Source organism: Cheilinus undulatus, linkage group 17 (genome assembly GCF_018320785.1).
Source record: "Cheilinus undulatus linkage group 17, ASM1832078v1, whole genome shotgun sequence".
In the NCBI taxonomy this organism is placed as follows: domain Eukaryota; kingdom Metazoa; phylum Chordata; class Actinopteri; order Labriformes; family Labridae; genus Cheilinus; species Cheilinus undulatus.
In genome coordinates, this window is record NC_054881.1 from 6,582,604 (window position 1) to 6,596,913 (window position 14,310).

A 14,310-nucleotide genomic window follows, 5' to 3' on the forward strand; every position below is an offset into this window, starting at 1 on the left:
ATGGTTAAATTGAATTTACTTGCATAAGTTCACAGCGCTGGGCTATACCATTTGGACATTTTTAAGGGAGAAGTTGAGGCCCCCCAGTATTTATTTCACCCTATTCCATACAAATTTCAGTCTGTTGACCCATTCATTTTGCTGTTTTTAATTCAATAATGATACTAATTACTAAGAAAGAACTAGATAAAAACGCACTTTTCATTGCAGGCTCCTCAACGGCCCCTCCTTACTGTAGGCCCGGGTAATCAGTACCCTTTTTTCCCCCCTGTGCTACGCCCCTGACTATATGGACAAAAGTATTCAGCCAGGGGTAGGGAATGTAATGACTTTGTGTTCAAATACATGTACTTAAATATGGCGTTGGCCTCCTTTTGCAGCTAAAACAGCCTCCACTCTTCTTGGAAGGCTCTCCACAAGATTTTTGAGTGTTTCTGAGGTAATTTGTGTCCATTCATCCTGTAGAGCATTCATAAGGGCAGACACTGATGTTGGATGAGAAGGCCTGGCTTGCAATCTCCATTCCAGTTCATCCCAAATGTGCTCAATGGGGTAGAGGTCAGGGCTTTCATCAAACCATATCTTTATAGTCCTTTACTTCTCCAAACTGTTGCCAAAGTTGGACGCATAGCATTGTCCAAAATGTCTTGGCATGCTCAAGCATTAAGATTAGCCTTCACTGGAGATAAGGAGCCTAGCCCAAACCCTGCTAAATAGCCCCATACCATTATCCCCTCCTCAAAACTTCACAGTTAAATGCAGTCAGGCAGGTAATGTTCTGGCACACCCAGACTCACCCATGTGACTGCCAAACAGAGAAGTGTTGTCACTCCACAGGGCACATTTCCACCGCTCCACAGTCCAGTGTCGGTGTGCTTTATACCACTTGATCCGTCGCTTGGCGTTGGACTTGGTGATGTGAGGGTTGCATTCAGCTGCTCGAACATGGAAACCCATTCTGTGAAGCTGCTGCTGCACAGTTTTTGTTTACATTGATGCCAGTGAAAGTTCAGAACTCTTCAGCTATGAACTGCTCTGTGATTTTATATTGTCTTCCACTTCATGGCCGAGTTGCTGTTGTTCCTAAACACTTCCACTTTCTAACAGTACCACTTACAGTTGACTGTAATTCTCTCACTGAGCTTTTTACAGTGTAGAACAACAAAACAGAAAACAATTTAAATATGCCAGCTTAAAACAATGGGTTTTGAAATATTGAAAAGAGAGAAGATGTTACAGATGGCTGGTGGAAGAGAGTTCCAGGGGTGGCAGATGAAAGCCTCAGATTCCATGGTGTTCAAGCAGGCGGGACAGTGAAGTGGACAGGAGAAGTGGACCTGAGAGTGTGCTGATGAGGGGTGCATTTGATGAGTCAGGACCCAGAAGTGGGTTGCCAAGATGTTTTTAGAGGGTCATGAATTGTGCCTCAGGAATAATTGTGGCAGAAAGTCAAATATATATATATATATTTGACTTCATTTCCCCATGATAAGGGGTAAATTCTAGTTTTCTTGAGCTCTTATGTATCTCGTTATCTTGGAATAACAAAGCTGTTTCTCCCATAGTAATCCATTTCTTTCATTTTCTTTCAAATTAAATTGTGATTTAAAGAGCTTTCAGCTGTCTAAATCACTTTGCCACAAACTTTTAAAGACCCAATAAACAACATGTTTTCCTTAGGGCCAAGTGGAACCACATTGTAAAAATTACCATGTTTGCAGTGTAAAATAGTTCACTAAAACTTCAAGGTGGAATTGTAAAAACCCTCGCCCTGTGCCTCAAACACTGAACCAATAATAGGAAATAATTATGTGGCATTTGTTGAAAGAAATACTTGACAGTACTGCATCCCTTCTCTTCCTTCTTGTTTTTTACTTGCATGAAACTATCGTGCACGTGCATCAAGAAGAAAGCTCTACAAAATGTGAAAAACAACAGACAGCAGCCCACAATAATGTAAACAATTTATTGGAACAATGTACAGATTCAAGCAATGGTAACCATTCACATCCACTATATCATCTTACAAATATTACAAAATTACTACAGTACAATATATAGATTCTTTGCATGATCCAAAATATTTGGTGGCCCCAAAAAGTATTACTTTTTTAAAATTCAGCAGCTCATTAAAAAAAAATCAAACCATGTCTATCAAAATGATGTTTTTGCTTTTATTAGCAAAAAAGATGAAGGCAGATCGTCTAATCAAGATCGAAGGCTAAATGAGAGAACAGGAGTTTCTTTGACTAGACATTCCTTAATATTGGTGGGTGCTTTATAAAATACAAATTTTCAATAAAGCTTCATAGAAAGTCAAAGTTATATTTGCAAACATTATGTTTGTAACAATATGCCGCCAACCTACTTCTTTGCATTTAAATTAAGTGTCTTTAGATACAGAATACTGTATATCTATTGCAAAACGCCAACAAAGTATTTGCTCTCAAGGCATTATGTGCACTTTATTCTAAATATTTACCATAGTCTTAAAACAATCACTTTTGACTAGAAAAGCACAGTAATTAATGTGCAAGTTACCATTATAATCTTCCCCTGCTTTGCAATTATAATCATATTTAGGTGCGTTTCCACCCTGCAGTCCGGTTCGGTTCAGTACTGTTTGCTTTTGAAAACCCTCTTCCATAGCCAATTGTAGCCTAGCGTGATAAGTGGAGGTCTAAGCCAGATGCTGATGGCTGTGTCAGCCACATAATAGCCTGATGGTAAAGCAGCCTAATGAATGCATGTGCATAAACACCTAAAAACTTCCTGAATTTATCTGGATTAGCTGCAAGTGTGCATGCAAACATCAGAATTGTCCACCCTGAAATTTCTGGGTTGACTGCAGCTCAAGTGGTTGTCTCTCAACCAGAAGGCCAAGGGTTTGTCGATGTGGGTAAGACACCTAGCCCAAAACTGCTTGAACAAGCAAGTCAGGGAAGTTTCTAGGTTGGTTACACTGCAAAATTTTACGTTTGCAGTGTGAAAAGAGCTCTGGGATAGCCTTAAATAAAGATGAATGTGAAAAAAAAGTAGCAAGGGGCAACAGGAAATGCTTAAGGACATCCAAGATTTCGTGTTCTTGCTTCTAAGAAAAGGGGCTGTTGATCACAAGGAAAAGCCGAGCTGTATTTGAGAGGTGGCTGGAGAAAAAGAAAACTTGGGGAATCATACTTTGGAGCTTGAATGAGATGGACAGACTCAAATTAGCAAGGGAAAAACGAAGACGCAAACCTGACACTCTAGATAGACTGCCACCATTTCTATCTGTGCAACAACCCATACATGCTGTTTGTGAAGGGCAAAACCTTTGTCCAATCACCCTATGAGTTTTTTTCCCCAAACATTCTGACTGTTGCCTTCATTACAGGCCAATCAGAGAAACAAAACAAATTACATAGTTGGCATGCATGCCTGACAAACAGTCATTATTGTTGTTCACTATCAGTGGAGCCACTAAGTAAATCAAACTCCTGCTGAAACCAGCTGAGAGAAGACCAAAGACATCTTTCCTACCAAAAGAATAGCTTTCAGTGCATCATTTTGTTCTTTTAATAAAAAAAACATCCACTTCTGATAAACTGCTGTTACAGCTGCATTCATGATACTCTTTTCTCTGGCCAATCGCCATTGTTTACAGGCTTGCAGTCACTGCAACTAAACCTTACCTGTAGCTACCACCCTGTGTTCTTTAAAGTGACCTTGTCATTTTTTGCAACAATCCTTGAGGGGTTTAATTGTTTAATGAATGCTTAACTATACGGCATCTGTTCTCATCTTAACCCTTTGCTAAGAATCTATGGTCTTTGAAAGGCTGAACAATTCATTGAAAGTCCTACGGAGCTTTCAGGATGCAGCATATGGCCACTTAGAGCAAAGGTCCTGAGGGAGTACAGATAAATGGTGGGTACAAATAAACTGTATCTTATTGAATATTGTCTATGGAGGGCTAGAAATATTCTTGTGTTAAAGAAAGAGACATCAGGTCTCTCTAAGGGTGGTATTAAGTGCTTTGTGTATGACCTTTGTTCTCAACGATGTGTTGCAAAGTTGTTTTCAGTGGAAAAAGATGTAAAAAGTCTATGATGTGCTTTTATTTTGAAGGATGTTTCCACCTATTTGTTTTATCTCCTGGTGCATTAAAAGCACTTGGTTCTGATTGGAAAATTAAAGACAAAGTAGCAAAAGGAAAATATAAACATGTGGAAAGTTCCAATTACATCTGTAACAGCTGTTTTTTAGGTAATATATTTGAGTTATTGTCTTTTTTTTTTCGTTCAACTATCAATGGTAAGTAATAGGATTCAGTGAGCACTACTACTACATTGGATTTGCCTGAAAACAGACATGGAATCTGGCTTATCCATTGGCTGTGCGAGGCTATGACAACACAGGACAGTAAGAAAACTTTTTACAGTGTTTCTTTTAATGGTCTTCAACGTGTTTACCCCCTTCTTTAGGGTTTGATGGTAAGACTTGGTGCCCCAACACAAGGGTGCCAAAAAGGCAGGACAATCCTGTTGGTTATTTTGGTACTTGTCCCAATGTTTGACGGTGGCAACTCAAATATTTGTGCCCCATACCAAAGCAAACTGAACCGGACCACTTGGTGGAAACGCAGCTTTTACACGTAGCAGTGCTGCACACATAAGGACACTAATGTCGTTTAACACCCATGGTTATCCATTTCTAACATGAAGGGCGAGACTTTTACTAATCTTAAGTAGTAGAGATGCATAAAAGGCATACACATTGGGGGGAAATGATAAACACTGAACACAGACAACCTGAGGTCAACACATAGAAAACACAGATTCAAGTAGTGAAACACAACTACGATGTATAGCAGCAGTCGAGTCAGAAATACAGCACGCTAATGAAGGGGATTGTTTGCATTTATAGACCTAGAACAGGACTACGATGCATAAACACACCCCGTTGAGCTGTAGCTACTCTGTTTTTTGCATGCCAAACAGCTGGAATGTGACAAGACAAAATCACTTTAAACACAAAATGATGTGGCACGTACACAAATTTGCCTCTGTATTCCATGATGCATTATATCCTGTGTTTATCTTATTACTGTTAACGCTAACTGACTTGTTGTATATTTGATATCACAAAGGTTTATCTAAGACACTAAACTGCTTTACAATCTAATCACTCCATGTTTATTGCATTTATTACATACACTAGCAGCGATTCCTTATTTGTGTTAAACCTACGGTCATATTTAAGGGTTAGGCTACATCTTAATTTAAAGCACTTGCTATGTAAAGTTTAAGTGCGTGTAATGTGCATTACAAAGGTTTAAAATACTGCGGTTCTTACTCTGGCCAGCAGAGAGAAAATCACTGGCTGGGCACTAAAAAAAAAACAACAAAATAATCAAACAAAATCTCTCCAACCCATCATGGAATACATTCAGGCTTTTACACACTTTATAAAATAGAACAGCGCAAACACAACCAGAGACAATAACATAGTTGTAGTTTCACAGTATTTAAAGTCTATACATCCAGCTATGGGGGAGAATTTAGGGAGGACACTCCAGCGACAAAACGTGACATCTTAAAAGCCCCAGTGTTGTAATACATTAATGGTTATTATGTACTTTTTAAGCCTTTTAATCGAAGCGCCCCTCCCTCCCGTAAACCCCCCGTAATTCACAGGACTGATGAGAGCAACCCAACCAGGTACTTTGTCCAAATGAGGCCGGCCCGACCCTCTTAGGGTGAAAACATTCCACTTAAAATGAATGGCGGTAGATGGATGGCTATATAAATAAATAAGAAAACAGTTGTTTTTGATGGCTAACAGGAGCCCAAATCCAGTGGCCAGCAAGGTAAACCTAAAAGAATTGACTTTTCTGAGCAGGGATTGACATCATTATGTTATTAAAGAAAAACTGTCACTTGGCGGTATATGCCCAGCAATTATAAGACACTGGGCCTAATTCAGCAACTGTTCTTTAAATGAAATGTGGTCTTAAAACCCATTTGTATAGTTTATAATAAAACTGATGTCAACACTTTTTTTGTTTTAAATCTGAGAATCAGGCTCAAATATGCTAAATTATGAAGGCTACAGTTATATATAACTTGTGCGGCTGTCAGTTGACTAAAAAAATTAGGCTCTGTAATCAGTGAATCACAATGAATTGCATCTGTTGATCATTTGAGAAAGACTGCATTACTGGCAGTTTTAAAGATAACAGTAACAAACAATCAAAAAGGACAGGCTTCTGAATAGCATCAACATTTTCTACTTGCTTTTGAAACTGGAGAATTTGAGACTGAGGACAGATCGTCACTTATTAGTCAATCTAGGATGGTGTTAATCGGTAGAATATGGATTTTATCCATAAAATTTAAAAAATGAAGTCAAAATAGAGTTCTTACGTGTTCCAATCAAAGTTATAGAGCTTCTTTAGTCGGTTTTATGATGGCATCAGCGTGTGATTTATAGGCATATATTTTTATCGCATTTTTCACCCTTGATTAATTGAGATTAATTTAACATTTTGACAAAATTTGTCATTTCATATTATATTTTACTTAAATTTTATCAATCAAATGATCAAATAACAGGCACAAATACATGACCAAATATGGTCAGTTTGTAATTTAATCTTTGGCTATTTGATCTTAACTATAAAATGTTCAATGACTCTACAATTAACACTTTAGCATGTGTTATTAGCGCATATTTAATATCCGCCTTTAGATATATAATTAAATCAGCCTTTTTGGTGTCAACATAGGATTGTTTTTGCAGTTAATTTTTATTTGCACGACTGATGTCTCTCTACTTCTCTCTTACTCCTGTTTGCCTTCTGTGTTTGCACACAGCCCTGCAGTCTCATACAATTTATTTTACAATTTCTGTGTTAGCAGTGCATATTTAATATCCATTACTAACTCTACAATTTAATCTTTCCCATTTTGGTTTCCTTGCTTTCAGTACAAGACTGTTTTTACTGTTAATTTTGATTTGGACATCAATTGGAACTGACAATTTGGACTGACATTTTGTTACTCTCCTCTCAGTCCTGTGTGCTTCGGTGTTTGCACACAGCCCTGCACGTGCATGCTTTTAAAACACGCCTGTACAGGGACATTTAAATGTTTAAATGATGTTCCAATATTTAAAATGCCAGTTTTTGTAATAAGTGTTGGTTAACATCAAAGAATATTCACTTAACTTCAGTTTTCATGCATCTTTTCTACAGTACACTATTATGGAACAATGTCTTATCTGGTGACAGCCTTATTTAAAATAGTTATATTATACAATTTATGATTTATTAGCACATATTTAATATCTAATACTTGATATATATTTAATCAAATGTGCCTTTTTGGTGTCATTGCATTCAGTGTGTGATTGTTTTTACTGTTAATTTTAACGTGGACATCACTGACATCTTCTAACTTCTTTTCTCAGTCCTGTGTGCCTTCTGTGTTTGCACACAGCCCTGCAGTCCCATGCTCTGTTTGGGCATAAAAGGGGTATATTTCTATTCTATTTATGAACAGCACACGCTTACAGCATATGAGGACATGGCTTTAATCACTATCATGAATCTGACATAGAAAGCTATGAAGAGAAGCCTAAGGAATAAATTTAGGAAAAACTTTTTTGGGGAGGGTAGGGAAGGCATGCACCAGAAAGACCTGATCATGTAACCACAGTGTCAAGATCTGCAGCCTCTTTATATGGCTGTCTTCTTCACTAACTGAGCCTAACCCTCACCCATTTAAGAAAAACATAGTTAATAATGATAGCCAGTGTGTTCTAATCTACCGCCATTTTATTTTCAGGACTTGCTCTTACCCAGATAAGGACGGGGGTCACTCTGAAGAGCAGGAAGCCAGGTTAGACTGCTCTTATCAATATGTTAGGGTATGAGGGGCCACCAACATGCAAGAGATGAAAGCATTCAAGTACCCCACAAAAACACAACCACCCAAAATATTACACAGTCATCCTGGAGATCATGCTTTAAGCACAAGAAGCCAAACATCCTAGAAAAAAAAAACACATCGAGAAATAAACACGTCAGACATTCATACAATGGACTGTGAGGTTCTGACAGCCAAAAAATCACTAAGACAGGATTTGTGGTGCTTCTCCTTCATTTCTCCTTCATGTGATATAAAGGATTGTAAAGCTTTGCAATGTCCAGGACACATTCACACCACAAGACCAAACTCCAACGTTACATCACAGCCAAGATTTGACACGTTTTTTCCTACATTTCCGTGTGTAAACCCCAGTCATGCTACATTACAGCTGATCGCTGTAATTCTCTGGTAAAACAAACAAAAGAACATCTGCAAAAAGATAAAATACAAGGTCAAAGAAGAACCTTATCACAGGGCCGAAGGCGGCTGCAACACACATCACTAATGCTCCACAGCTTTTCACAATGATACAAGCATGCTACCTATCCCAAAAGAAGCTGCTCTTGTGCTCTTCAGTGACTTTTTAGACAGCCTTTGCCCTGCTAAAGATCAAGATCACCAAAGTAAAGCTGATAACTACAAAACGATAACGTATTCTTGGTGATATGCAGCATTATTAAATCATATTTTGCAGATTAAATCCTCCAGTTTGATATTTTCTTGGCATCAGCTGCTAGTTTGAAGCTATTTAGAGAAAAAAATCTCTCGATTCACCTTGAACTTTACTTTATTTCTAAAGGATTCTCCTCCTCTGTTAGAGTCAGTCCTATTAACCTTACTGACATCATTATAAATCCGCTTTCTGCCTAACCTTTCAATACGTGCAAACTCCTCTTCTAAACAAAAATCAAAGAGCAAATGCTTTACAGAGTTTTGCAACTTTCCCCCCATATTTCCATACATTTCTTCTCAGTAGCTCAGGAAACAGAAGATAAGATGTTTGTGGGGATAAATGGAGAGAGAAAAGGTGATGAAGTTCATTATTTCCGACTTAGATGTGATAACGTGAATTTTCCTCCCATGATAAGGTTGTTCTGCCAGTCCCGTCCCCCCCACCTTTGCCTGTGCATGGGGGCGCTGAGCACTGCAGCTACCACCTCCCTCCCACCCCGTCCGTCAGGTCGGGGAGGGGTCGGCACCCCTCCCCTCCCCTCAGCAGGCAGACCCTTCCCCCCAGTAAAGGGTAACATGTTCCCTGGGTAAAAGAGGTTCCCCATGTAGTCTCCCGAAGTCAATCACCTATACAGACAGAGAGACACAGGAGAGTCAGAAAGTATTAATACACTTGAGTTAGGTGGACTTTACAAGCAAAGATCAGTTTTTAGGTAATGAAAACGACGTCTTTGTTTGGCCTGCATCAATTAATGGGACAGCGAGAAATACAAGTGCAGAGCCAGTTGTTCTGACAAGAGCCTAACTCCAAGAGCATTAGTGAAACTGGTTATTTTCATGATTTCTGATGGATGAAAAGCAAAACTGACCATACATTGGTTGATAAACTCAACTGTTTTCATTCTTATGAAAGCAGAAATATTCAAGTTGGATTTTGCATTTATGTTGTTTGTATATTAATGTACAAAGTCATCTAGAAATTAGATTGTTATGGCATGTTATCGGTGCAGATTTACAACTAATAAACGGCAGTCAATATCTGCAGTCAATCAATCAGTTGTTATATTGTATAGCACCAATTAATAACTGAAGTTATCTGAGAACACAGTACAAAGATGAATATTATAAAGACCCAATGCTAATCACCATGAGCTCAGCATTAACAGTATTTAGCCTCGTTACCTTCCCTTTAACCCTGTGGTTTTCAACCATTTTTGACCTGGAGCATCCCAAACACATACACACACACTTTTATCTAGGAAAAGCCAACACCTCTACAAGTACACACAATTTAAAAAGTGATGGATTGTTGGCAAATTCAACATCAGTTCTAATTTTATAAAATATTCAAATGCACATTATGTAAATTCTGCCACCAGGGGGCTCTTAACCAATAACACTATATGACAGTGTTAATCAACTGGAGGTTTGGAGGCCACACCAGGTCCCCCATGGCTTCCCACCCGGCCCCCAGAGGATTATTAAATTCAGACAATTTGAGAGGGAAAACTATGGTATGAGATTGTTACGCTTTCTTTCTTTAAGTTTAAATAAAACCTTCAACTTACCACCTTATCAGACATGAAGCACACTAGTATTTCTGTAATTTGGCATGGTAAACACATACTTATTCTTCTCTTAATTAAAATTGAGGGCAGTCTTCACAGAAAATCTGTTTCCTGCATGTGTTTTTGGCCAATCACGGAATACGTAGCTAAAATATCTCAATCGCCCCCGTGTTGCTGGCTGCAGTATAGGTGATAAGGACTGATTTCACTATTAGAGGCTTAAAGTCCATCAGTTTTGGAAGGAATTAATGTTTTTATGAGTGTGTTAAATAGTCAAAAATGTTGATTTTATTTCAGTTTATTTTAATGTCCAGCCCCCACAGCAAGAAAAAACTGGCCCTTGGAAAAATGAAGTTGATGACCCCTGCTATATGATGTCAGACCAGTGCTGCCTTGCTCCACTGTTTACATCTAGTTTTGAATTTAGGGTTCTGTCCAATAAAAATGGTGCCTCATTAGGCGTATTTAATCAACAGACAGCTGATGTTCTGTTTTTATTCATAAATTTCCTATAATGAGGAAGTAATTAATAAGGATGCGCTCTAGCATCACTTTCAGCACACACTACGGTTGCTTCTACAGGGACCAGGAAGTGCTTTAATAGTTTTTTTAATAAACAGAGTCCTGAATTCAAAACTAGATGTAGAATTAAGACGGAGGTGGGCAGAGCTGAGTAGCGTCTGGTCTGAACACGCTGCAAATGGGGGAGTCATGATACTGAGGTCAGTTTGGGTCATTAATCTCGCAAACTATGGTAGCCTACATTAAAAGACATTTCCTGTTACAATTATAAAAATAAAGACTGTCTCAGTCTTTGAAAACTTAAGGAAATATTCAAGATTCTGTAAGACCTTGATTACAAAAATATTTAACGTAAGAATGGGATCTTTTTAAAGTCAACATAGATATTTCAGCACAGAAGTAATGGTAAAATCTGAAGAAACTGGAATGCATTTTCATCAAAATTCACTGCATGTATTGACTCTCCTGTTAATATGTTGATTTTTGATGTTATTCTTAGTCTATAGAGAGTCTTGGATAAGAGAGAAAAAAATCTGCTGCAACATTTCTTAACATATATTTAGTAAAATGAAAAAAAAAAAGGAGAACTGACCCCAGTGAAGAGGCACACTGCTGAGGAACAGTTACACCCCGTAAAAGGTTGCCAGTCGTTCCTTCAGCGGCATCGGGAACTGATCTGAGAAACGCCTCCAGTTCTCCTCTCCCACCTGGTTCTTAAACCCGTGAAGGATCTGAAATCAAATGCCAGACAAAGGTCAAACTGAGCCGTAAAAGAGCGCTGCCTCTAAAACAGATCCTCTATAGAGTGAGTGAGTCAAATCCAGACGCTGACATTCCTGTGTTTGGCCACTGGGAGGCAGACAAGATTTCTCAGTGAATGAAAATATTTTAATCATCATCATTTCCTTAGTACTTTTTATGATTTAATCCATCAAATTTGATCTTTTCTGTTCAGGTTTTACCTTGTAGAACATGTCTCTGAGATCATCCTTTGGATTTACCCAGGAGGCCACAGCGTCACAGAAGAATATAAAATCCTGTTCCAGAGAAGAAGAGGTTAACTTGTACTGTATCTAACAAAGAAAAAAAAACCCACAGTTCTGCCGTGTTAGTGGACCTCACCTGAACTACACCTCCTGGGTTTACACTGATCATTGTGCAAATTCCTCTGAATGCTGAGTCTTTCTCCTCGTTGTCTCTTATATTTCGTAGAGAAGTGCACCTAACAGGAGTAACGACCACATTTAACATCAGGTGTACCAACATTTACTCTTTAAAAAACAGGTCTGAGTCTACTACTAACAATACATCTGTGAAAGTCCTGGATATGAATGTAAACTTATGTGTGGTTTTATCATCTTTCTTACCAGTAAAAACATGTTTTCATCTATGTGAGGAGAAAATGTGCCTATAACATCCTGGAGCCGTATACACCAACAGGGCGTACGCCACACTGTAATGTTACATTTAACTTAGAGCAAGAATCTGCAGATCCCTTTTCACAAAGGTTTGGTTCAGAACAGTTTTAGCCCTGATCTGGTCTGTGCTTCCTCAGCTGTCCAGCCACTCTCACTCGTGACAGGAAATCTGTCTCTTCTAAGAGATCCAGATCATTTTGCTCCGCTCAGTCTAGCTGGTTGTTTGGCTCCAAAATGTTTTTTTAAACTCAATTCACAAGTTGACCTTGATGATCTTATTTCTAAAAAAACATACATGCTTCCTTTCAGTCCTTTCTGTATTCTGTCAATCAGTTGTTTGTTTGGCTTTTGTTTTCTGGACTTTCCAGCTACTGGTTTTGGATTTAGGACTTTGGACTGAATGCTGATACATTCAATATGACCCACACCTGGTTTACATTTTTAAATTTTGGACAATGGAGTGATTAAGGTAGTGAAACTAGTTACCGACAAACTAACTAGCTGCTATGCTAACAGTGGTTTCAGCAAAAACAACTAGCAAAACTTAGCCAACATGGGTCCGTAAGGTTGGCTTTTTAAATGTGGATTAAATAATGACAAATGCTGGAGGAAAGGAAACTGGCACTCAAGCAGGAGCTAGCTACAGCAGCTAACATTAAAGAGCCATTTTGCAATGCAGGCTTGTTCATGAAAAGACAATAGTTTCTCAGTTGTTCGCCCCACAAGGTTTACTTGGTTGATAGTATATTCCTGTTTCAATTAAAAGCCACATTTATGACAAAATGAGGAATTATTTGCATGTTAAAGGGGCTCAGCTAGCCTCTGGCTGGACAATGCTACACACAGTGTATTTGTGATACTGATCACCTCCATGCCAGGTAAATCAGTTTAACTGTACATCAATTTTTTTTGCTAAGTTTAAGGATTGTTCTCAATGTACATAGAAATTTTCTGATGATAACTTCAGCACACGTGCATTTAGAGCTTTAAAATGTAAAAATAAAAGATTCTGGAAATCTTTGGCAATCTTATAAACAAAGTAGTTTCCTTAACAACTCGTGTGTTAAGTAGGACTGGGCAACTAATCACAAATTAGATTCAATCGCAATATAGCCAGCTGCAACTTACAAATCCCAGAAGTTGCAATATTTCTGAAATATGTCAAAACAGCAATTTAATACTTTTAATTTTTTTGTAGCAGCTTTACAAGCTTTGCCTCCTCCACCCCAGCCACCTCCTTTATAGCTTAAAGCTTGTTGCATCCTCATATTCAGATTTATGCAACTATGTAATAATTTCATTTTTTTAAATACACATTGTCATTTATGGGTCCTTCCATATGGGGTTTTCTGGCCATGAACTCCCTAGAAAGTCAAAGCATGCTGCTTGACTAACCCAGGGAGCATCTTTTGTGCAGAGCCTTCTCTGCCAAGTAAAACTGTAGGCTATACCCATTTTGAATGAAATGGTAAAGTGTAAGATGAGTGTTCCTGATTGACTGGAGATAATAATTCAAAGGTTTTTTCAGATTGTCTGTCTTTTAAAATGCAGATATTTTAATTTTTTATGCAAACAGAAAAAGCACCATGCTCAATTCTGCTCATTTTATTTTTGTTTTTAAAAATATGAAATGTGGTGAAATGATTCCAGTGCAATGTACTTCACTAACATTTTCAGCTCATTTAAATCATAAATATAACTGTGACACTATAACTGTGATTTTTTTCATACATTACCAAGCTAGGAGATAAGGCTGACTTTATTTACGCCCTGTTGGTGCACTCGGCTCCTGAGCTTTAATCACAACAAGTAAGCATGCACACAAAACAGATTCAAAAAAACATTAAACTTTAAACTCTGAGTTTTTATAACTTCACTGCTGTCTATGATCGATGTGTTCAGCAAAACCTCATCTGCAGCACCTTGAATATAACATTACTCTTTCTTAAGATCGACTAGAGAAGGTTTGGGGTCTTTTTTGGGACAGGCACATGCAGCTGGGTGACTACTAAACGAGAAAGGGATTTAGGAAATGCTTTTGTTGCAGCAAATAAAACTGCACCCTTTCTCTGTTGTTGAACCAGCAAGGCATGTGACAGATCTGATCCCATGCATCTTTTAGGTTAGCGACAATTAACAATGACGAAAAACTAGAAAGTAAACAAATCAATGTGTAATACATGAAGGTGCTACTGAGGCAAAAAAAAAGTCACAGGTAGG

The 14,310-nt window shown here is 38.2% G+C and overlaps 1 protein-coding gene across 4 annotated transcripts in view; it reads right to left on the reverse strand.

Moving 5' to 3' along the window:
• Positions 1-1,977: 1,977 nt before the first annotated feature.
• Positions 1,978-14,310, reverse strand: part of tnpo1 (transportin 1) — a 53,380-nt gene continuing 41,047 nt past the window's right edge. For 2 of the 4 annotated variants that reach the window (XM_041811463.1, XM_041811464.1), the window contains exons 22-25: positions 11,795-11,894; positions 11,635-11,709; positions 11,265-11,403; positions 1,978-9,209 (exon numbers count right to left, since the gene is read on the reverse strand). In XM_041811463.1, the coding sequence (XP_041667397.1) occupies positions 11,296-11,403; positions 11,635-11,709; positions 11,795-11,894 (283 nt within the window). In that variant the 3' untranslated portion in view covers positions 1,978-9,209; positions 11,265-11,295. Of the gene's footprint in view, positions 9,210-11,264; positions 11,404-11,634; positions 11,710-11,794; positions 11,895-13,826; positions 13,885-14,310 lie in introns of those variants that run through there. The other 2 variants (XR_005993220.1, XR_005993221.1) reach the window with 2 other exon arrangements.